This window comes from Anoplolepis gracilipes, chromosome 4, assembly GCF_047496725.1.
Source record: "Anoplolepis gracilipes chromosome 4, ASM4749672v1, whole genome shotgun sequence".
Classification (NCBI taxonomy): domain Eukaryota; kingdom Metazoa; phylum Arthropoda; class Insecta; order Hymenoptera; family Formicidae; genus Anoplolepis; species Anoplolepis gracilipes.
In genome coordinates this window covers 4,922,863-4,948,694 of record NC_132973.1, presented here as the reverse complement: position 1 = coordinate 4,948,694, position 25,832 = coordinate 4,922,863, and the positions used below count along the sequence as shown (strand labels likewise).

The 25,832-nt window shown below is 33.2% G+C and overlaps 1 protein-coding gene across 1 annotated transcript in view; it reads left to right on the top strand.

The window, feature by feature from the left end:
* Nucleotides 1-2,014: 2,014 nt before the first annotated feature.
* The window catches only part of Cycd (cyclin D), a 42,525-nt gene continuing 18,707 nt past the window's right edge, over nt 2,015-25,832 (top strand). Inside the window, exons 1-2 of the mRNA XM_072889631.1 lie at nt 2,015-3,114; nt 10,566-10,781. Coding sequence (XP_072745732.1) covers nt 2,917-3,114; nt 10,566-10,781 — 414 coding nt within the window. The 5' untranslated portion in view covers nt 2,015-2,916. The remainder of the gene's footprint in view (nt 3,115-10,565; nt 10,782-25,832) is intronic.

Here is a 25,832-nt window from a genome sequence, read left to right as displayed (position 1 = left end):
GAGTGTGAAGATCTAAAATTATTAATAAATAGATATTTTATTGAGAAAAAATGAATTTTTAATTTGCTTAAAATAAATATTAACAAAAATTATATTTTTTAGACATAATTAAAATTATATTTTTTAGACACAACTGTCTCTTTTTATTTTTATTTACGAAAACTGCAAATCCATTCAAATAGTTGCTTACGATAGAGGCTTCAGTACGTTAATAATTTGAAGAGACAGGAATTTTGCTTATGAAGCAAATTTCTTTGGAAGCAGGACACAGGTAAAAAAATCCCGTTTCTAAATAACGTTATTTAATTCGATACTCTAATTATATGTTTCCCAGAGTTTCCTCGCATTCATTAAAAAAATTAATTTTTAATGAAAAATATCACTTCGTAAATACCGTACACGTATGGACGAACAACACATGTAATATCTTATTTTATAAAACTATTTTATTCGAGTTTTTAGAAAAAAGTATTTTAGGACAACCTGTGTGTCTTTAAAGATCTCCTGTCCTTGATTATTTTGATTCGAAAGAGCGACGACAATGAGAAACGAACTCGCTAAGAGCCAAGCCCGGAGAGAGGCCTCGTTGGCGAAGAGCAACGTGGAGGAGCTTCAATGTCTCGAATGAACGAACGAAAGCGAATGGGACCGAAGTTGACCGAGCTGCTTCATTCGTTCAGTGTCGGGTCGTATTCAAACGGGGCCCCCAAGGCCGGCAGAATCGAGCGAGAGAGTACTAAAAAATACGATATTTAACTTTCTCACGAAGAAAACGCGCGGCTTTGCGAATATTTCTGTTACGACAACTATTACGTATGAAGCGCAAAAATGATAAATCGATTATGAGAAACAGAAAACTGGCTTTTCAAAACTATAAATGACAGTTAAACAGGCTTTTACATAAAGTTGCATGAGACTTGATGTTTAACATTTTTATAATATTTAAGATAATTTTTTATAACACGATGTTTCTTCTTCCTTCAATGTTTGGTGAGAATATAAAAAATGCATAATTAAAAGATAATATAAAATCTATGATTTATTTAAGAGCCAGCTTAAATTGCTGATCGGCAACATGTTGACAGGTAAAATCATTTACATGTAAACGCGTATAAAACTTTTTCTTTTTATACCCCAAATTTAAACTTAAGACAAATAATGTAAACACATCTTAAAATAAAAAGTGTTTAATTCTTTAGATTTGTAGTCTTTTTTAATTATCATATGATTTACCACTTTATTTGCGCGAAGAATCAATCATGATGTTTCTATTTTCTATTTTTTATTCCTTTTTTCTGTTACATATTTTTTATTATATTTATTAATATTATGTACATTTCTTTTCATTCTCGTATATTTGTATACTTATTTCTTATTTTTCTTTCTATTTCGTCTTATTTACTCTAATTCTTTCTACATTTCCTTTGTTTTAGTCTCATTATGTTATCTTATTTCAATATTACATTACTTTACTGACATGAGATTACACCTTCTATATTATTTGTATTTTTAGAGAAATATATATATTATATATACATACCCGGAGAGATCAAAATAAACAACTAACTACACTTCGAGTACAAAAGTTTTAAATGCAATATTCAATCCTTTCTTCTAAAGAGTTCATGACTGAAATTAGATGCCAAAAATAGTATCGTATATAATATACTTGTAGAAATGTCACATAGAAACAGAGTAGATTTTCATCTATAATCGAGGTTTTCAGAGATGTCGAATGCGCGGGCATGATGTAATAAAAAAAAAAAAAAAAAAAAAAAAAAAGAAAAACCCATCCACCCCGCTGCACCGTCGTTCGGCGACTGAACCGGCGCCACGAATCGCGACCCACGACCCACGACCAGGCTCGCGTTCGCCGGTGGGGGGGAGAGACAGTTAACGTTTCACGTGACACGCTGGCGCCGCGGTGGTGGGGGAAACCGGCAGCGGTCACGTGATCAGCTGGCGCCCGCACTGGTGGGGGCCGCGGGACCGGCCGTCTCTGCCGTCTTGCGTGCCGTACGACCAGAATCGCCGGCATTCTGACCTGTTAAGTCGTCAGTGTTGGATCGTGAGAAAGTGGAGAGGGATCCTCGCACCTCGTAGGGACATTTAAATCGAAACTTCGGACCGCAGGTAGACGGACCGAGAACGGATCTGAAACAAAAAGAGGAAAGCCGCTTTCGCTCGCGCTTTTGTCGGTCTCGTGTCACAAACACAAACACACAATCGCCGTCTCTCCTCCTGTGCACCCATCCAAGCTCTCGCCCTCTCTATCTCTCTCTCTCTATCTCTTTCTTTCTCTCTCTCTCTCTCTCTCTCTCTCTCTTCTCTCCTCATATGATTTCCCCGAGAAAATAAACGAACTAGTCTCGCTCGTGGACTCGACAATTACGGATCGCGCGACGATCAAGTGCCGAGAAAAACCTTCCGTAATAACAACTACGCTTATTTATTAGGATCCTCGAAACGTCGCGCGAGGCATTATTTATTATTCGTTTTTGTGATTCGCGGAATAAATTCGTGTGACGAACGAGTAAAACGAATTGTAAGAAACAGAGGGAGAGAAGATATTTTCTCCGGAAGGGGCGAGGAAAATGTGTGAGTAAGAAAGTAAAGTGAGAAACTGATCGAACGAACGTGCACAAATACACGTGTCATCGTCGTCATCGTCATCGTTTCGCGAGGTGAGTGATCAGCCTCGTCCGGTGTGAAAAAAAAAAAAAGTGTTGAGTGTCTCCTACGCCTCTCTCTCTTTCTCCCTTCTCTTCTCTCGCGTTGTGGAATTTATCTCGAAAAGATTTGGAAGAAAAATTCCCCGAGAGAGTGTGAACACGTGGACAGAAGACATTCCGAGATTCCGAGAAACGTGGCGAGAAAATCGATTGACACGTCTCCCTTTTTTTGTGAGCCATCGCCATGGATCTTCTGTGCTGCGAGACCACCGAGAGTGAATGCCGAGCTTACGCAGACCCTGCCCTCCTCGGCGACGATCGGGTTCTGCAGAATCTTCTGCAGACCGAGGAGCGCTACGCACCCAGCAGCTCCTACTTCGAATGCGTGCAGAGGGACATCTCGCCGCTCATGCGCAAGATCGTCGCCGAATGGATGTTAGAGGTAAGCGATTGTTTCCGGTCCACGTGTAAATATACATATGTATATATCGCGTTCTCGCTTTGCGACCCGGCCGGGTCGGGCGATCGGATCAGATTATTCTACGAAATGTGTAGACTGCCGACTCGACGCAGCGTAAATCTTGCCAACTGGATAAGAAATATCGACAGGATATAAAGATTGATTTCCAGCTTGATTAATTTTAATAACCTGTAAAGGTCACATGATTATCGATATTTCAACAGTCGAAGGTGTTAGTCATTTTTTTTTAAATATTTAAAAATTATGTTTTAACTTTTCTTCAACATGATTATTTTCTATAAATATTAAGGAATGTATATAAATTTTTTTTAAGCATTTTAACAGTTAAAACTGCGATTGTGATCTAAATGTCATTAAAAACAAAGATGTTAGTGGGATGATAAACGGTGACGATTTTTAATTATAATATAATGATTTAAGTGCTATTTTAGAAATATTTATAATTATAATATATAGATAGAATAGAATAATAGCACTTTAACCAACTGTTTTTCAACTGTTTCTCTATCTCTTTAAAGATAGGATCTGCAAAGTGATAGTGAGACAATTGAACCACGATTAAAGTTAATTCGATGTTTAAGAAATCGATTCCGAGACGAAATGATTATGTATTTTTGACAAAGTCGATTTACACAAGGAAAAAAGTAACGGCAAGCTAAAAATAAAATCGACGCTGATGACCTATGATCTGACAGACTGACGCCAGTTTTTTTTTTTTTTTTTTTTTTTTTTTTTATATAGACAAAAGAGAAATTTTTTCTTTTTTATTACGCAGTAAAATTATCATTAAAAAAATAGGAATAGAAAAGAGACTCAAAAGAATTACCTAATAATAGATACACACATACACATACACACACACACTAAACTGTCTGAAAACTGTTAGAAAGGATTCGTCGCGGTATTTTAAATTGTTTCCACTACAAAGTTAAAAGTCTCGAGCGAATGTTGTGGTTGTCGTTCGAAAATCTTATTCTTAGACATGATCGCGCGCGACAATGTTAATATATATTATTCGTCGAATTAAAAACTTAACAAAAATAACACGGCTGATCGGTGCTCTTAAAGAACAAATTGAATCGATTTAGATCCAAATATATATATATATACCTCAGAGACGACTGAAGGTCAAGTTTGCGAGACGTAAGTTTCGAATCGCAACTCGATGTCTGTTTTTTTTTTCTTATAATCCACAAATTAAATGTTAATCTTTCATATTACGTCCGACGATAAATTAATTAGTAAGTTGAATTTTCTAAATTTAATTAGAGAATCTATTAATTACTGGTTGGCAGGGCTTCGGGATGAAAATTAAAAATTAATGTACATAGGTGTACAGGCGTTTGCGGCATAAATCTCGTAGATATCTCTTTTTGCGTATTTAAATGCCTCTTATTTTTGTCGATCTTTTCTCGCGGGCAATGATTTTTTTAATTTCAACTCACAAATTAATTACGCTTTAAAGATTAGGAAATAAGATGGTATTTTTTTTTATTTTTATCTAAAATGAATAGCTGTCTTGGATTTAATAAAAAAAAAAAATATATATATACATATATATATCATGAGACGAAGCTTGGATAGATGGCGTGAGCGTGAGTGGCACGTGTGTATATTATAATGAGACTAAAAATATTAGTCAAGATTAAAAGCATTCGATACAATACATCGATTCTTGTCGAATGTTTCGCTCGAGAATCTATTCGATCGCTTCTTTTGTCACGAGAACATTAAAGTCCCAAGTTTACATTTTTACAAAATTCTTTGTCAATATATACCGAAACATAATAGATGTTATTTATATTGTTACATAATGTCTCTTTCAATCGATCTGTCAAATGTGAAATATTTTTGTACGCGATACGGATCAAAAAATTAATTCACTTTTAAATTTAAATATTCTCAATATATAAAGAAATTTTTTAGATGTCATCACAAATGTTTAGATTTCAAAAACTAAAAATATATGTGTAAATTGTGACTTTTTCCAACCATTATACGCGAATTATTCGTTTCGAACCATCAAATAACATTGACATTTGTGAGATCTTATAATACATTAGAATTTGCGTGTACATCAAACTTGTAGGATGAATTTCTCTTTCCATGCGTATTTTATATATATTATTATTTTTTACCGTAAATTTGTCACACACACAAATGAAATTCTTCGCAGTGAATTTAGAGGAAATCAATTTCTTTGGCGATGCAAGCACGTAATATTTTTGATATTTGCTGTCATTGAGCAAGAAATTCGGGCCATTGTCGATAAACCCTTCTCCCCTGTCCTCTCGTCTAACTTACGTCACCGAAGCTGCCGATAAGGGAATTGTATTCTGTCGCGATTGACATCATCCACGGCACATTAAAGAGCAGAAACGGCAATCGTGCGAGCAAGTACTATCTACGTGCTATCGTGCGGATATCGAATTCTTAATCTAATAATGACGATTTAAAGATAGACGTGCATATAACACACAGTTATTAAACGACAGAGGTATTTATTTAATACTCATAAGAACACAAGATACATTCTTGTTTGTTTTATTCTCAATTTCTCTTTAATGATAACGATATTGCAATGCCACATCGAGTTATCACGGGTCATTTGTGTGGTTTAGTTTAATTACATTCGACAAAATTAAATATATTCTTAGAAACTTGACATTAAACAGGCCCCTGCGTGATAACGATTTCGCAATTCATCAATTTAACTGCAAATCGAGGAAAAAAACTACACTAATCATTTATGTCAAAGGTAATAAATATCTAATACATTTCGAGATTCATAAATTTGATATTGATAAAGCATTTTTCGCTTTTTAAAATATAAAATTAATAATTGATTTGTGAGGCAAAGTAAAGCATTAGCCTTGTACAATTAAAATTTTCAGTTTTATAAATTTTTCGGTACAGTCACTATAAAAAGTTTAGTTTGATATAAAATTATATTTTACAAATCTTTCCTTTAACTCACAAATTAAATATTAATTTTGTATGTGAAAAAAAACTAATCTTTTGCGCAAATGTATATTAACTTTTGACAGATGATCCGTGTAGTTTCCCTTTAAATGTCCGAAATCTTCAAAACACAGTCAAAATAACGTATTCTCAATAAATAAAACTAATAACAAAAATAAATAGAATTCGGTGACAGCTGAATTAATTCCCCCATCTCTGCCCGCTTAGACTTCCTCATTCGTCGGATATGGTAATGAATTCCTCCGCTTCCGGACCGGATTCTCGTGTCGTTGTGTTCCTTCGGCATCCCGCTTTACCTCGCTCTTGTTTAAATCAAAATCGAAATGACAGAGATACGAATATATCGCTCTCGACTCACGCACCGATAGCGTGTGCGTCGCTCGATACGCACTCGGCTCTTTCGCCCAGGCACAGAGGTCTAAATTGTTCCTCTGCAGTTGTCGAGAAGCGTCTCCGATGACAATGACGAACGTTTGATAAGTCGGTTGTGTCGGCGCCGCCGAAGTCGCTAACACCTTGTCATCGTTCATTGTTCGATCAGTCATACAATGCGTATCGCGATGGATTACCTGCCCTTTTATTTACAATAATTTATAATTATTGTAATAGAATTATATTAATGTCATATTTTTCCTATTAGCAGAAATTTTTATTATTATATTTTTATTATCGATATTAGCAATGAAAAGCACTATTATAATCATTAGTAACGATATGAATTATAATAAGATATTCTGAACACTTGGTTTAAATCGCGTGAAACGATAAAATTCGAGATGCTCTCTTTGTTACATCACAACTGCCAGGGGACTCTTTCGCAGGCTTTTTTTTTCGTTGTATCGATATCGCGCTCTTTTTTTCTCGAGCATTTAATTGCTCTCGCGCCCCAGACATTTAATCGCAACAACCGAATTCACGCGATGACCTCGACGGCGTGTTCCGTACGGTCGAAAGCGAGTCGCCTGGGTCGCGCACGCCAAGTCGGCAGCGTGCGTGCGTGTATGCGTGCGTGTGCGTATGCGTGCGTGTGCGTGTGCGTCTACACGCGCATCGCGCTTCGAATTCTTCGACATTACACTGGCTCGTCGATCTCCAGCCGGCGCGAATGACAGGTCGTCGTATGCGTTGATGGAACGTATTCGGCTTTTAAAAGCTATTGCTTAAGTTAATTAATTATATAGGGTGTTGTACTAAGCGCTCACTTATTCCAGCTTTCGAAACTAGGAATTTCGAAACTATCACTTTTCGATAAGTTGTCATTTTTATCCAAAGTTCCAATTTAAAAAAAGTACAATTATAATTTAGCTTTATAATGTAGCTTTTATTAAATATACAATAAGTTTGATATATATAAAATCCAATTTGCTAAAATAGTGGGTGGGAACTCTCTTTGAGTTTTGAAATTGATTTTAAATTTGAGGATTTAATCTCATTTTGAAAAGACATGCAATCAACTATTCGATACGCCAAGTATTTAATTTTTTTTTTTTTTTTTTTTTACGAAACGAAGAGAAGCACTTTGCATGATAACACTTCTCACTTATCACCTTGTATATAATTCGCGTAAATGTTGCTGATAGCAAAGATATTAAATTACCGGCTCGCGGACAATTCGCATCAGATTTATACTTATTCCAAACTTCCTTCTTCTTAAAAGTCCTGAATTTTTATCCTTCCTATAAAATAATATTTTTCGATCGAAAAGCCTCGATTATTATCGATGTATATACGAAACGTAAAAGACCGGTCGGTATCGGCTTTATCAGCGACAGTTCTGCTTAATTGGCGCCGAACTTGTAAGAAAGATCAGTGCGTTCGATAAAAGTCACGCAGATAAGAGTAACCAAATTCTGAGGCAAATCATCTCGCAAAGATTCGAGACATCCGTTATCGGTTACCAATTAAAAGCGAATCGCGAATGTAAATGTAGAGCCACGTTTCGGTGCAACAACTTTGTTAATTGCTTCACTCAGTCAGCATTCGATGAATATTTTTCGCGGGTTTTAAGTATCGTTTGCATAAAGAAAATCATATCGCTGCAAAGAATATCTTTTTTGGTACAAATTTGATTCGACTTTTTTTTTTTTTTTTTTTTTTTAAATAAATTTATATTGTTATGTAATGATTACAAGTGTGTCTGAACTTGTAGAAATTATTAAGAACTTTTTATATATTTTTATATATTTTTTACAAGAAAAGTATATAATATATTATACTTATCTAGTACCTATTTTACTTTATCCTTTTTTCTTGTGCTTTCGTAACCTCTTGATGTAAATTAGATTTAATTAAATTAATTTTTTTTTGCAATGTTTGCCACGTATTTTTCATATTCCTTAGCTGATATATAATACGCAATAAAATTCTATATTATTGAAAAATATTATGTAGACTGCAAGTCGAAAAATTGCAAGAGTTTCTTTTTTGATTTGCGGCTCCATTTCGTCGCTTCCTAATTTCGTCTCGTTCGACTTTCGTCGCGATGTTTGAACAGATGCACGATAATTTTTCAAACCAATTTCGTTCGAAGTGTCGTTCTCTCTTTGTCCCCGTCTTTATCGACTTTGAATAATTAATATGGACCATTTGCAGAAGGGCTGGATATGGCAAGCTTTTTCAGACCGTCGTTCTTAATAGCGATTATTTCGCCAAAAAAAAAAACAAAAAAACATTTTTACAGTCGCATCTCTTCTTTGTTCTCTCTTAACAGAACTAATCTTACGTACAATTTTCGATGGTCAGGTTAGCGCGATTATTTTGTTAGGTCGGTACTGTTGTTAATTGGCGGTGGTGGCTATGGCGGAGTAATTACGAGAGGGTACATATGCGTGCGCGCGTGCATGCGTGCGGCCGCGAGGGCTGGCCAGCAATCATTGGTCACGCTCAATAAATTCCTCTCTCGCACTTTGATGATGCACACGATCACACGTAGCCGCTCGCCCTAAGACATTCGAGCAAAATTAAGGAGGAACTGGACACGGATCAGCTACGTCAACAATTAATAAATCTATTGTAATATATTTCGAGATTTATAAATTTTATCGCGTCTTTTAGCCTGTTAAAATACAAAATTAATAATTTAAAATAAAATAAATTTTTTATTTTAAATTATTAATTTAAAATAAAATTAATAATTAATTTGTGGATTTTTAAAGCAAAGATATGTCTTGTAGAATATAATTTAATCTCAAAATAAATTGTAAATATTATTGAATTAAGTCTTCTTTTAATTACTGCATACTAAAATTTTATAGAATGACTGTAGACAAAAATTTATGAAAATAAACATTTTAATTTTACAGAGGGCAAATTTTTAACCTCTACTTTAACTCTGAAATTATTTATTTTATATTTTAAAGGGCTATTAAAATATAATGTCAAATTAAATCTCGAAATGTATTAGATATCTAATTTTTGTAGCTGATCCGTTCTTCGTTAGTTCTATGGTCCTCGAAACTTCAAAAAGTCGTTCCAATTATTGCGCGTTTTATGTAAACATGCAATAATAAACAAGCGGTAATAAACGCGATAATAAAAAACGCGATTCATTCGTTGTTACGACTGCTGATGCATGCGATAAATTATTATCGATAAGATATTAGGTAATGTCTTTATTGTTAAATTATTCTTACGATCGGTAGAAAAAGATTATCGGAAAGGCTATGAAAAATTACAAAAAAATTTGTAAGCACGGAAGTTCGACTAAAAGAGAAATACAAGTGATTATACCTCAAAGATAATCGATTCCTTTTTCCATGAAAAAGAAGTAAAGTTCTACTCTATTCTATCTTTAGATTTTTCCTTTTCCATTAGTTCTTTCAGAGAGATTTTCAAATTTTATGGTGACATTTATACAAGAAAATAATTCCAAAAAAGAAAAATCTTCCGACGACGATCGATATGCAATCACGTTGTGACCACGCTTAAAATACGATCAAAGGAAATCCGGTGAGATATCTGTATCCTACGCCTATGTTTCGAGCAATCATTGCGCGAAAAAAAATCGTTTTTTTTTTCTCTGACACACACAGCGCGTCTTGTAAATTCTTCAAATATTAACAAAATTAAAAAGAAAAAATTAAATAAAAAAGAGAAAGAAATTGTATCGACTGACAATAATGAGTCATGTCTACAAAAAAATACAAAGAAAGATACTTCGGCTGTTATTGATAAAAATCCACCTTTAATCTTTTGCGCACATAACGTTTGATATTTTTACGAGAGACACATATTACGATTTGCAGCGTAACTCTTGGCGATGATGCGGCAGCGAGCTAAATTTGCATCGCGAATCGCTCGTGTTCGGAACGTTATCGCAGCGACGACTCCCCCGATCGTTCGACCTTGGAACGATCTCATCGTTGCCTTATCACGCAAACGTATTTGTTACACACGTCTCTCTTTATCATTTTGCGTATGTCATGTTGCAGGTATGCGAGGAACAAAAGTGCCAGGACGAGGTCTTCCCGCTGTCGATGAACTACGTCGATAGGTTCCTGTCGATCTGTCCGATCAGAAAGTCGCAGTTGCAGCTTCTTGGTACCGCCTGTCTACTGCTGGCGTCAAAGCTACGCGAAACGTCACCGCTCACGGCCGATGTTCTGGTTTTCTATACCGATAATTCCATCACTCTGGACGATTTATGGGTAAGTGGGCGATCGTGAATGTTAGATACATCACATTTGCCGAGCGATTGATATTTTATGCAACGATTTGACGGTTACAAAATTGCGTATCAACTTTTTGACCCATATAGACACAAATCGCAACTTTATCTTATCTCGCGAAACCGTTTAAAGCAACAAGCGAATTATCTATATAAGAGAGGACCACTGCACAAAATATAATAAATTAACAATTTTTAAATATTAATCTACGCTAACGCAAAAAAATGCTCCCTTTCTCTCTCTCTCTCTAAATATTTATATACGAGAAAAAATTAATTTCATGCGTAATTTTTTTATATACACTAGGCAAAAAAATTAAAGGGCCACTTTCTTCCAACTAAAAAAAGGCCAATTTTCAAGTAGTTGCAACTTCCTTAAGAACAATCGGAATAAAATGAATAAAAAAACTAGAAACTTGTAGCTTTGAAACGCTTTTTTATTGATTTTATTCCGATTATTTTTAAGGAAGTTTAAAGCAACAAGCGAATTATCTATATAAGAGAGGACCACTGCACAAAATATAATAAATTAACAATTTTTAAATATTAATCTACACTAACGCAAAAATATGCTCCCTCTCTCTCTCTAAATATCATTTATATACGAGAAAAAATAAATTTCATGCGTAATTTTTTTTATATACACTAGGGAAAAATATAAAGGCCACTTTCTTCCAACTAAAAAAAAAAGGCCAATTTTCAAGTTCAAAAAACTAGAAACTTGAAGCTTTTTTATTGATCTTATTTCGATTGTTTTTAAGGAAGTTGCAACTACTTGAAAATTGACCTTTTTTTAGTTGAGAAAAAGTAGCCCTTTAATTTTTTTGCGTAGTGTATTTTGCTACGAGACCATGAAAATTTTTCAATCGTATATTCTTGTCTGCTGAATTCTAGTTTCTCGTTCTACTTAACACACGCGGACAAATTCGGACGATTTCTTGACACGTGCAAACGAATAAAGTACACGCACGATCCCGCTAGTGCGTATACGCATTGCCTACTTGTTGCATAATTCTTCAAGTAGATGTCTTGTTAACGCTAGCGAGAGATCGAGGAAGCGATTTTCGCGATTTCTACGGGAACGATTGAAATCGGATATGCGATTTTATTATTCTCTCGTACATGTAGAATGTAAAGTGATAACAAATAAAATGCACGAGAAAATCGCGCTTGTACGATCGCTTATCTCCAGATCCATACATGTATCTGGGTTGACGGATTGCAAATATGAACTTCTCTCTCTTTCCCTCTCGTAAATTTAAAGGTATTAGATGTAGATACAAAGATATTTCTGCCGCGTAGATCGCTAGAAAAATATTGAAAGTGACAGTTTTTTTATCAATTAGTTGTCAGAAGTATTACTCCAATACCTGTATTATTAATTTTAATTAGAAAAAATCAAATTTTCCTTGTAATTTGTAATACCAAATAAATCTTCTAATTCCTAGAAATTAATCAACGTTAGAATAACAAGATTCGAGTGATAAATATCTTCTAACAAACACGTGGTATTTGTTTTACGATTTGTTTAAACGATATCAACTTTTCCTTTGCCATCTTGATTGATCAAATGTTTCTTGTATTAATATCATGAAACTTTTATAAGAGAAATTTAAGACACGTATAGTCGAATTTGTTGTCCAAATTCAGGTACGGAATTCACGCAGTTCCCATTTTTTATGCAAGCTATCCTGAAACAGAGCAAAATCATAATATTTGGATTTCTTTAATTCCATTTTGCGGCATTTTAAGAAGAGAAAGAGAAAGATAGAGAGCCTATATTGTTTGTTTTCATGATCATTGATCCGTCATATATACTCATTGTGTATGTACATACTTGAGCTAACAACTTTCCAAAAAAAAAAAAAAAAAAAAAAAAAGACAATTGATTGCTTGATATAACTTGACACGTGCTTGAATTTTTCACGAACGTGCACAATCTTTCTAAAATTTGTAAGCAAACTGTAAATCACACAAGTTTGATATATTTTTAAATCTAAGATATATATGATAATTCAAATAAATCATAACTCGATTCAATTATTTGCGAGAATGGAAAATCTAAGTTTATAATTTCTATAAAGATAACATTTAATTTTTATAAATATCTTTGTCTGAAAATATCAAAAAAAGAATCTAATAAAAAAGGATTAGCTTTTGTGATTCAGGAGACGGAACAAAGGGGCAATTGTTTCGTAGATCATAAAAAAATTATTCTTTATAGTTCTCTTCGATATCTCTAACGAAGATCTGAAAGAAAATTCGAGAGGTTTAATTTCATCCTTCAAAAAACTGGACGCGGTCTCGTAAACCGGTCTTGGAGCACACGCTTGAATCGAAGACGCAAATTTTATATATTAAATGTGCACCTCTCTTGATCGTAATCTCGTTGTTTCCACAATAATCTCAAGTGGGCTACATCGTCATCAGTAGCAAAAGAATTAAATTGCGCGTGTCAACTGCTCCGAAACAAAGATGCAAAAATCGTTGGTCGGAGATCGCGTTCGTTAGAGACGAGCCGTAAGGCTTGTCCAGGAGTACAATTTTCGATGCGAGATGGTCCAATCGACGGTGACGTGGCTTCATGTGGACTATTTTGGGCCATGCCAGGCGGTCTTTGGTTATAATGGGATAGCGATCGTCTCTCGTCTCTCTCTCTCTCTCTCTCTCTCTCTTTTTTCTCTGCCGTCGCACGATTTTTTTGCGACCTCGAAAGTTAAATACCTTCCGTCTCGTACATTTTCACGAAGGTATTCGCGCGTGATCGAATCGTTATCACCGCCAAACAGACGGACCAATTAATCGTGCATTGATACTCTCTCATTGGAATAACTGTTTAAATACAATCTGCGGTTTCCTTGGAAATCATTAATTGTATTGGCGATGACAAAGTTTTCGCAATAATTCCATGCGCCGATATAATGTCAAAAAGGTTAAAAAAACAATTTTGAGACTTGTGTGAATGGATTTCTGAATTTAAATGGATTTTATTCATTTAAATCAGAATGAAGAAAGACGTTGGTTCAGGTTTTAAAAATACACAGAATTCATTATTCAAGGAATTAATACAATAAATAAAGGAATAATAAAGATAATGTGACAAACATATTGTATAACAAAAAGGAATCAAATATATTGCAATTATTAATAAATAACATTCCGAAAAAGAAATAAATTGTTAATTAAAACAATATTATGTAATTTTTTAAAAATTAACTTTAAACAACTCACACTCCTGTTTTATTTTCACTTCAAATTACTCGCTTACAATTTTTGCAAATTATTATTATTCGAAAAGACTTCTGAATGACTGACGTCATTATCATACCACGTAACATCCAGGATTATCCTACTTATTGTTCCATTCAGTGCTCTGATCGAGCACTTTTCGATGAAACGTGAGAATTACATCAGCATTTGCTCCTCCGTTTTACGAAAGTACAAGGATATCTTGTTTAAGCGCTCCTATTGGTTGGATGCCAGATAACTCGTCATCACTTTAGCATCAGTAACGTATCTACCGACACGATCTCGATCCGATCGTTATTTCTATGAATCATTGGCGTCATTTTTTTGTTAACTATAGTGGTTCTAATCGCAAAAAATTGGCGTATCATGCAACGTTTTGCTTCTGAAAACTTCTTAAAGAAAGAAATATCGTAGTATTATTGACCTTGTAACATACAATCGCTTGCTTCTGAGAAGAGAAAAAAATTCTCCACTATAATGAAGGCAACAAGACATTGCTCCTTTTTTTTTCATTGACAGTTTTAAATATATAATATCAGAGATACACAATTTTTTTTCTCTTAAGGTTTCTTAAGCTGAAAATTTTTTAGATTATAGATTAGATATATTTCATTAGAATTTTTAACCAACATTTTAATTAGAAGATTTTGCAATAAAATTTTTAACAAGAGATAATCTCAATTACGTTTCCACTTATTATATTATAGGGTAAACTCGGGTAAGATGACCATAGTTTTTTACAACCCACAAAACATACTTTAATTTTTGTTATTTTTTAATAGTGCTTGGCATATTATCTTCACCGAAGCTTAAATTACGTAATATTATCGAAATTAAAAAGAAAATATTTAATAGAAATTTTATATTATCAAAATAGTACAGCATTGGCCATTTTACACAACTTTTAAGGAAAAGATGACCAGAGTGACGGAAAGATGTATTAATAATATTTATAAAAAAATAGTGAAAACAAAAATAAAAATTATAGGTCATATAAGAATTAACATATCTTTATAATATATCTAACGTCGATTACGATAGCTTAACTGTAATTTATTCGACGTTATAACAATTTCTAGTGGACAAATGAAAAACTTTGCAGGTAGGCAAAAGTAAAAATATGATATAAGATTCACAATATCGTTATTTATCGAATAATGTATGCACATAAACTACTGTAAATATCGATTATCTTTGATAATGACTAAAAAAGCGCACTATATAGCGATTATTGAAAAAATTACAGCCTATGGCCATCATACCCTAGTTTACCCTATACATTACGCAAAAAATTAGAGGGCCACTTTCTTTCATATAAAAAAAAGGCCAATTTTCAAGCAGTTGGAACTTCTTTAAAATTAACCGGAATAAGATCGATAAAAAAGCGTTTCACATCTTAAAGTTTCTATGATTATTGTACAATCATATTTTCAATTATAAGCGTTCAAAGACAATAGCTTGATTTTGTTTTAATACTGAATATCTCAGCGAAAAAAATTATAAAACATTTGTTAAAAAAAGAAATTAAAGCTAAAACTCTGCTCTTTAACACTCAATTAATAAAATCGTGCTAGGATTTTTTAAAAATAATTCGGTATTCTTGGAAAACTTTTGAAAAATTTGTTCAATCGACGGACGTCGCTTTCTTACAATGTAATTTTATAAGGAATAGAAAGAATTAAAATTCATTTAAAGATTCTAAAACTAAAAACTTCAAGCTTTGAAACGCGTTTTTTTTTTTTTTTTTTTTTTATTGATCTTATTCCAATTATTTTTAAGGAACTACTTGAAAATTGGCAATTTTTTTATATGAAAGAAAGTGGCCCTTTAATTTTTTTGCGTAGTGAATAATGTTCTGTTACATTTCTACCGCGATATAAACCGCGACAACAAACCGATTTTTTTGCAGAAATTATAATATCTCATGAGTTCTGGTTACTGTGAAACTCAAGATGATAATCGTGGCGAGTATCGGATATCAACCTACGCAGAATCTAGCCGTTCTCGTCGTATGGTCGCATACCTCAATGAAATTACATTCAATTAATAAAATTATATTTAATTCGTTTAATAAAAATTCAACTGTCTCTTTTCTCTGAAATTTTGTATTAATTTTTTCAAATTCTCAAAGAAGCGGCTTCTAAGTTACTGTCGCATGCATACTGGACCCCTTCCTGTTTTCGTGGAAGAATCCTTGAATGGTAGGTATGCGACGATACTTCTGAGTCATTCTGTATAACTTGCGGGACGTCATAGGGAAACAATGAATTTTCTCACATGCTGCTCGAAAAAATTCCATTCACTACTAGTTGACGCCCTTGTCGGAAGGGCCGATACATCGTCTCGTTTGTGACTTCGGCGACCGTTTCCTCCGTAAATTACATAGTTCCTGCAAGTTGTACAAACAGACTGAATCGACCGACACGCTGTTGTCCACGTGAAGAGAATAGGCTTCGTGAATTTTAAATGCTCGTCCAACACATGATGATACAGTCTGTGTGTATCTACGCTCTATGTGTGTGTGTGTATGTGTACATGTATGGCGACGAATTTCGAGTTTCTCTCTCGAGAAACACCAGGCAGAGAACGCAACAACTCTACTCTGCTCCCGGGCAAACATGCGATAGCCTGAGCAAGCCTAAATAGATAACAGTTGATACGAGAAACAGTTATTTAATTTTCAGTGACTTTCTCTCTCTCTCTCTCTCTCTCTCTCTCTTTCTCTCTTTCTCTTTTGGTCCCGCAACTCGTCATTCGTATATTATATGCCAACGCTCGAGTCTCATTTAAACTGCCATCAAGGTTACACGAAATTCTCCTGCTTCGCCTACTACTGACTTTTGAAGTATCTTCAATCTTCTCAAGTTGCTACCTTTGTTATGTTACCGGTTAAAGTATTCCGCGATCGTTTCGATAAACAGGAGAGTGTAAGAGTATACAATTTCACGAGAATACTCCATACTTTTCTTGCAAATATTTATTAGAAAAATAATATATGTGATTATGAAACGAATAATACTTTAAATTACAAATTTCTAATATTTTATTTAAATTCAATCTTGGGCATCGGAATTTTCTTTTTATTCGTAATAAGTAATATAATCAAGCTCATTAAATCTAATAAAATTAATAAAGAATAAAAATTCGAAATTAGAAGAAATGATATGAATCGCGTGATTTACAAAATTATATTCGTCTGTCGCGTGCGATTGCGGTTGAATCGTTAATAAGATGTTAAAGGGAGTGGAACGATGTTTCGAATATAAGAATGCAGCTGCAGGTGGAAGCAAGAGGGAGATAATCAACGCGAAAAACAGTCGAGGGAATAATTGCTGCTTTTTTTTTTTTTTTTTTTTTTTGAGGGCCATTCAGCGAAGTCGTAAAAACTGCTGACTTTTCACGCTTAATGCTCTCCGAATCGTGCAACACGTGAAAAAAGTGACTAATCATCGATAAATAAACAGGAAGGTGCTAAGGGTGTGACGCACCTGCATCACGGTACTGTGCACACGCGGTTCAAAACACTCTGTCGGAATGAATAAATTTTCATCGAATCCACAGGTATTTAGAATTCGAAAACGCACACTTGTCTGTTCTGTTGGGGGTGAGAATTTCCTAAAATGTATAATTTCTTGTGATAACTTTTATATTATCAATAATTAATAATCTTTAATTTGTATTTTACCCGTGCATTAATAATCTTCGATTAGTATTTTATCCGTTTACCAAATTTACAATGCATCGTATTTGTAAATCTTCAAATTTACTAATATCTTAAATAATTAAAAATTGTTTATTTATTTATTTTTTTTATTCATTTTTTTATTCATAATTAATAGAAAATCAATGACAATAATAACAGAATTTTTAAGAAAATAGAATTTTTTATATTGAAAATAAAAGAATTAATAATCTTTAATTAGTACTTTATCCGTGGATTAATAATCTTCGATTAGTATTTTATCCGTTTACCAAATTTACAATGCATCGTATTTGTAAATCTTCAAATTTACTAATATCTTAGATAGTTAAAAATTGTTTATTTATTTATTTTTTTTATTCATTTTTTTATTCATAATTAATAGAAAATCAATGACAATAATAATAGAATTTTCAAAAAAATAGATTTTTTTATATTGAAAATAAAAGAATTAATAATCTTTAATTAGTACTTTATCCATGGATTAATAATCTTCGATTAATATTTTATCCATTTATCAAATTTACAATGCATCCTATATTTGAAAATCCTCAAATTTACAAACATGTGAATAGTTAAAAATTGTTTTTTTATTTATTTATTTTTATTTATTTATAATTAATAGAAAATCAATGGCAAAATAATAACAGAATTTTCGAGAAAATAGAGATTTTTATATTGAAAATAAAAGAAAAAAAGGGAAAATATAGATTAGAGATTATAAATACGAGGTCGAAGTAATGGATCGGAGGATTATCTTCTTCCCTAGTTTGTTTAGAGGAATCTTCAGAAGTTCACAGGATGTTTGTAGAACTAGAAATATTCTTTGAAATATTCTTTATACTTTCAAAATATTATCAATGCACACAGACACATATGTACGATAGTTATTATCAATATTAGCTTTTTAAAAAAACACAACTATTTAATATTAAAAATTAGAAAACTGCTTCTGCGATTCAAAGAGAAACCTCGTCGTCTTGATTGCGCAAGGAGCGGAAAGTCAGCTGGATGTCGAAATCACGTACCTACCGACGTATCGTATATACAATGCGCGATATTAGAGATCTAGCGCATTATATATATATATATATATATATATATATATATGGCACAACACATATATGTACATACATGACATATCGTCGCAGGGCCCGGTGGATGGCGATGTGTGTTTGCCGCGAGTATTGAGAGGATCGGGAGGGTAGAGGGGAGGGGGAAGCAGGTGAGGGCCAGGTGCGTGCCCGCGGAGTATAGGTCTTTCGAGGGGTGCACCGGGCCCGTGCTCGACGCGACGCCCCGCGGCAGCTGCATCTGCCGTGCGAACCGGTGAATATGCACCCCTTGCCCGAGTGAGAGACCTTCTCTCCCCCCGCGAAGTCAGGAAACCCCTGGTGGAAGAAGCGGCGGGGCCCGTTTTCTTCTGCTCTGAGAGACCGTCTCCGTTGCCTAGATGTATATATATATATATGTATATATATAACGGGCGTGCAACACGTGCGAATTTGTATGCGCGCATCGCGTCGCTCGGAAGTGCACGCGCACCGCCAGGAGGTGAGCAAAGAAACAGAGAGGGAGGGAGGGAGGGGGCATCTTGGTGCAGCTGGTGCCTTTGACCCCTTCTTCTTTTCGGACTTTTGTCGAGAGAGGTAACCCCCCTCTCTTCCTCCCAGGCCTCTTTCGGATCACGCGAACCCCCAAGAAACGTCTCTCGAAGAGAAATGCTTATGATACTCCTGACGGATATCGAGATATCATCTTTTAAATTCTTAAATTTCGACACTTTCAGGAATTATACTCTTTAACCTTGATATTAGAAACTGGATGGTAAATCAATATTACCAATTTTCAATAAAGCTTGATAATATTTCAATGATAATTCTGAGACACTTATATGCAATGTTAATTTATATTAATTCTTAACTCTTGAATTATAATATGACAGATCTTTTTTTTCATTATATTGATTTATTATTTTTATTATTAACTATGCAAAAAAATGAAAGGGCCTTTCTTCCATATAAAAAAAGGCCAATTTTCAAGTAGTTGCAACTTTTTTAAAAATAATCGAAATCAGATCGAGATCAATAAAAAAGCGTTTCAAAGCTTCAAGTTTCTAGTTTTAGAATCTTGAAATAAATTTCAACTCTTTCTATTCGTTACAAAATTACATTGTAAGAAACCGACGTCCATCGGTTGAACAAATTTTTCTAAAGTTTGTCCAAGAATATTGAATAAAAAAAAAATCCTAGCACGATTTCATTAATAGAGTATTAAAGAGCAAAGTTTTAGCTTTAATTTCTTTTTTTAACTGTTCTATGATTTTTTTTCGACGAGATATTCATCATTAAAGCAAAATCGAGCTATTGACTTTGAACGCTTATAACTAGTGAAAAAAAAAATGATCGTACAATAATCATTAATTTAGGTTTTGAAATGTACGAAAAAAACTTAACACTTCGGCTTTTTGTACGAGTAACTAGAATGCTTTTTACTTGTAAATGTTGTAGAGTTCATGAAAATTTTAGCTTCAAGCTTCTAGTTTTAGAATCTTTAAATAAATTTCAATTTTTTTCTATTTGTTACAAAATTACATTGTAAGAAAGCGACATCAGCGTTGATTGAACAAATTTTTCAAAAGTTTGTCCAAGAATATTGATATTTCTAAATTTCTCAATTTTTATCTTATTAAAAATTTATTACGTACATGTGTAACATAATAAAAAACAAACTTGTGGCATTTGTGTTTTACGTAGATAAGCTAAAAATTGCATGAGGGGATTAATATGTGCCTTTATCTGCATCTGCCATCATTATCAAAAAAGGATCTTATCATCACTTGCGATAAGCGCGATTAATAAGAAGAAGAACGAAATAAAACGTGGGCCACTGTTATATCGATATTTTCTCGGTCTTGCACGACGATCTCGCGAAAAAAAAAGAAAAAAGAAAGAAAACGAAAAAGAATTGTTTGCATGCACCTGCCGCGCAACGAATAGACGCAACAAGCGACGAATTCATTTGCTCCGATGTTCCGCTTTGTCTTGCGCAAGCAGAATGTCCAGCGGAAACCATCGCGGCATGACGGCTGCCGCCTTGTTTTTCACGCAACATTTTGCTAGGTCGAAAACTCGAGGGTCCCAGGATAGGCTGCATCGGGTTGCACAGCTGCCCACCTGCCCCTAGTAATTAAGCGAGCACGCGACTTGAGTGCACGCGCGCCTCGCCGCGGTTATTCAGCCCATACTAAAAAACGTTATACGATTGGAAAAAAGAGAATATATTTATTATTATTAAATTATATATATATATATATATATATATATATATATATATATATATATGTGTAGTATATAAATTTATACTCTAAAAATTAAAATAGTTTAAAATTTAATTGACAGAAGCAAAATATATTATTATTTATACAATATTAAAATTTTAAATATATTAACGATCGGAAAAGAATATAGATTTATCATTAATATTATTAAAAATTAAATGTAATAAATAAACTTATGGTCTAAAAATTAAAATACTTTAAAATTTAATTGATGGAAGAAAAACACATTTTTTATTTATACGATATTAAAAATTTTAAAATAATTTAAAATTTAATTGACATATAAAAGAAAAATATATTATTATTTGTACAACGTAAATTTAAATTATATATTCTTAAAAAAATATTAAATTCCATTCTTAATATAGTTTGATCGCTCTATAAAAACTTCAGCAACTCTAAATGGAATCATGACAACAAGGAAACATAACATGTGCGCACAAAATCAGTGTCAAATTAAAAGCTTAATAATTTGCTTGATGTTAATTTGAAATTGTTATAATTCCTATATTTACAATTTACAGCCTAAATAAAACAACACTCTGTTTACATCTCTCTCTCTCTCTCTTTTTCTCTCTTCGTAAAAGTAATATCGAAAATTATTACAATTTAGGAGAGATCGTCCTAAAATATCGTGGCCACATGTTACCGTAACCTGTTGCGTCCGTAGCGTGCACACCTTGCGTCCTTTAATCTACCAAATAACCCTTTCTCGACGTATTCTATCTTAAGATGGACGGAAGACAGGTGTGTCGTTTTTTCCGCAGAATTATTTCCGTTTTGGAAATTGGGACAGACGCTAATGAATATTTCATGTATTAATTCGTGACTTATCCGATATTCAAACTTTTACGAATGGGAGATATGTAAAGAGATAATATCTAATTAACAAATACTCAAACAGGATTTTATTGACGGTCTATCATAATAAATCTTTAATTCTGATAGAATAAATTTCCAATGTTATAGGTAAATTTTATTTAATACATCTCCACAATGAAATTTATTAATATTCCTTGACATCTGGAAAGAAAATGATCATGAAAACCAAAAGAGTTAATAAATAAGTGGAGAAAATTATCGACCATGACCTTCTGTAAAAGAGTTAAAAAATAAATTTTAAACTTTTTTTTATTAATTAAAGAATTCTATTGTTAAAATATTGATAGGTACACAAAATGACTCACATGTGACCTTTAATTAAGAGTTAAATTGCAGAGCAACAGGTGCGTCGCGCGCGCGTTTCCGAACTTCTTTTTCTGACGAAACTCGCAGACAAAAAGCACTTATCTTTCCGGACATCTCTTTTTTTTTTCTTTATTTGATGGGAAGGTTCTTTTTTTCCGCGACGCGAAGGAAACACGATCTTTTGTCCCCGTAAATTGTCGATTTGACCTCGGCTACTTCATGAACTTCGAGTACGACAGTAGTCAATACTTTGAAGATAAATTTTTTGTCCCAACAATTCATTATCAATATTTTTGCATCTCGTAACGTTTTATTGCACAAAAAAAGATAAATTAAAAAATGTTTGCTAATTAAGATTGGTCTCAAAGCATTTTCTTTTGAAGAGTTTATTTTTGGAATTTATTATATATTTGTGTGTGTGTGTGTGTTTGTGATGGGCAATTTTTTAGAAAAAATTGATTTTTTAATCGATCTTGAATCGAAGTAACTGAGATCGATTTACTAAAAAAATCGGACCAAAAGGATCGATTTTCTAAAAATCGATCTAAAAAATTAAAACTACATAACAAAAACTAAAAAGTCTTGATTTTGTAAGATGGATTATATTTGCATAACTATAGTAAATTATGTTTTACTTTAAAATAATTTGATTTATAAAATTATTTGACATTAGTTTCGGAGATACTCAAAAATATTTAAAAAAAGAATAAAAATATTTTAAAACATTTTTTTTTTTTTTTAAATATATTTATTGAATTTTCCATTCGTGCGTAGATTGAAAAGCGCCACTTCTGGCACCACTACGTATAACAAATATCAAATATCAACAGATCGAAATTTGATTTTCTACAGAAAGAATCGATTTTAAAAAATCGATTTTTTGAGGAGAAAGATCGATTTTCTGAAAATCGAATCGAGATCACCCATCACTAGTGTGTGTGTGTGTGTGTGTGTGTATGTATGTATGTATGTATGTATGTATGTATGTATGTATGTATGTATGTATGTATGTATGTATGTATGTATGTATGTATATATCATTTTTTCCCTAAAATATATATAATATATTGATTAAATTAAGTAATTGATAATATCATACATTAAGTTGATTTTTGCTGTCAATTGTTTTTGTCAGAACTTATTTAGTCCAAATTAGATTGTTAATATTATTATTACTTTTTTTCGCTAAATATTTATGCCGAATAAAAATTGACTTCAAACTCGTCTAACTATCATCAATGCCAAAAAGAACCGCGATAGTGCTGACATACCAGATACACAGCGAATTATCTTTTAACGACGTAGTTGCGATGTCGTGAGAACGTTCCACAGGCGGTTATGCAAAGTAGTATGAAACGCCAATGCCAGACAACACTGGAGTCGCACACATGAGACCCTTCGGCGAAATGAGCGCGATGAAGTAATGTCGAGCTCGGTCCCTTGATCGAGTAGAGAATAAATCTTGATATACAGTTGATACGGATTATTTTATAAACGCGTTCTGGATTTCAAATATTAACTTTGCGATGTAAATGATATTTTTTATTTTATTGCCGGAATCGGGAAGGAGAATACTTAAGAATTAATCGTACGTGCAGAAAGGTTTTCCAACGAACGTCGAAAGGAAACCTTGTCAAATTCTTGAACGATAACACCGATGATTTCCAGCTAGACTAGAGAGCTGGCCTTGCGAAAAGCGATGGTTAAAACGGCCTCGAGTCGGTCACCGCCCCCGCTTATGATGCCCTCACGAAGAAACTATGTCTAATGCCCGCACCGGACGAAGTATCGTCATCGTGACATGATGCGACACAATAGATTAAGTGTCGAATTCGAAAGGAGAGTACCTGTGCACGTGTCCGATTCTACGGAAGGATATCCGATCCGCGAGATGTCCTCGTCTATCTCAGCGAAATCAACTGTGTATGAGGAAAAAAAAAGAAATACACTACGCAAAAATATTAAAGGGCCACTACTTGTCTTCATAATAAAAAAAGGCCAATTTTTAAGTAGTTGCAACTTCCTTAAAACTATTTGGAATAAGATCATTAAAAAAGCCTTTCGAAGCTTCAAGTTTTTAGTTTTAGAATCTTTAAATGAATTTCAGTTCTTTCTATTTGTTACAAAATTACATTATAAGAAAGACGTCCGTAGATTGATGCACAAATTTTTCAAAAGTTTGTCCAAGAATGCCGAATTAAAACAAAAATCCTAGCACAATTTCATTAATTGGATGTTAAAAGAGTAGTTTTAGCTTCAATTTCTTTTTTTAACGAATCATTAAAAAAACAATTTAAAGAGAAAAGTTAGCACTTTAAAACGCTCCTTGTAATTTTTTCAATCATTATTCATTTTTAAAGCGTAATTGTTATTTAAAAATCAAGCAAAAATTTCACTTTTATCTTTTTTTATTTAAATTAATGAAAAACGGTAAAACTTTCATGAACTCTACAACATTTACAAGTAAAAAAACATTCCAGTTACTCGTACAAAAGGCCGAAGTGTTAGGTTTTTTTCTGTACATACCAAAAACTTAAATTAATGATTATTGTACAATCATTTTTTCACTAGTTATAAACGTTCAAAGTCAATAGCTCGATTTTGCTTTAACAATGAATATCTCGGTGAAAAAAAATCATACAACATTTGTTAAAAAAAGAATCGATGGATGTCGCTTTCTTACAATGTGATTTTGTAACAGAAAGAATTTAAATTCATTTAAAAATTCTAAAACTAGAAACGCTTTTTTATTGATCTTATTCCAATTATTTTTAAGGAACTACTTGAAAATTGGCTTTTCTTTATATGGAAGAAAGTGGACCTTTAATTTATTTTAACTCGATTAAAGCGTGTCATCTTACAATTAAATTATATTTATGAGTAAAAATTTAAATATTTCTTTTCTGGAAGATTTTTTTTCATATCAGACACACACACACACACATTTTATTATATTGACGATATAATAAAATATAACAACTACAGTGTGCTTTTATCTCGGTACCTTCTAATTCAAAGAATAAACGTGCGGCTGTGGAATGTTGCTCGATTGCAGACATTCGAGGACAAGCGACTCTCTCGCTTTGAACTGACTTTCTAACTTTGTAAGCTAATAATAGTCTGTTTCTTTCATCACTTTTAAATACGGATGCAATAGAAATAACACAATATATTAAGATAATCTTTTCTAATATTAGTCCCTAATTCGCAATAATGCCAACCGATCACATTATAACTAACATTTCCGCTATCGATAACAAATGGAACGGCATGATGATGTATAGAATGACAAATAATAATATTAATTATTATGTAATACACAACAGAGAACATACACGAGCTACATGAATAAAGTTACATCGAAATATTTCCTCTCTACGGTAAATCTGCGTAAATATTGGCCGAGTCGAGGCCACGCGATATGTCACGAGTCGCCTTTCTAACTTCTAAACCAACAGGCGGTCGATTCTTTCGTTGTCGCGTCGCGTTGGCCTCGAGTGCGGATGTGACGTGACGTATCGGTAGCATAACCAAATCCCGCCATGTGTGCGATG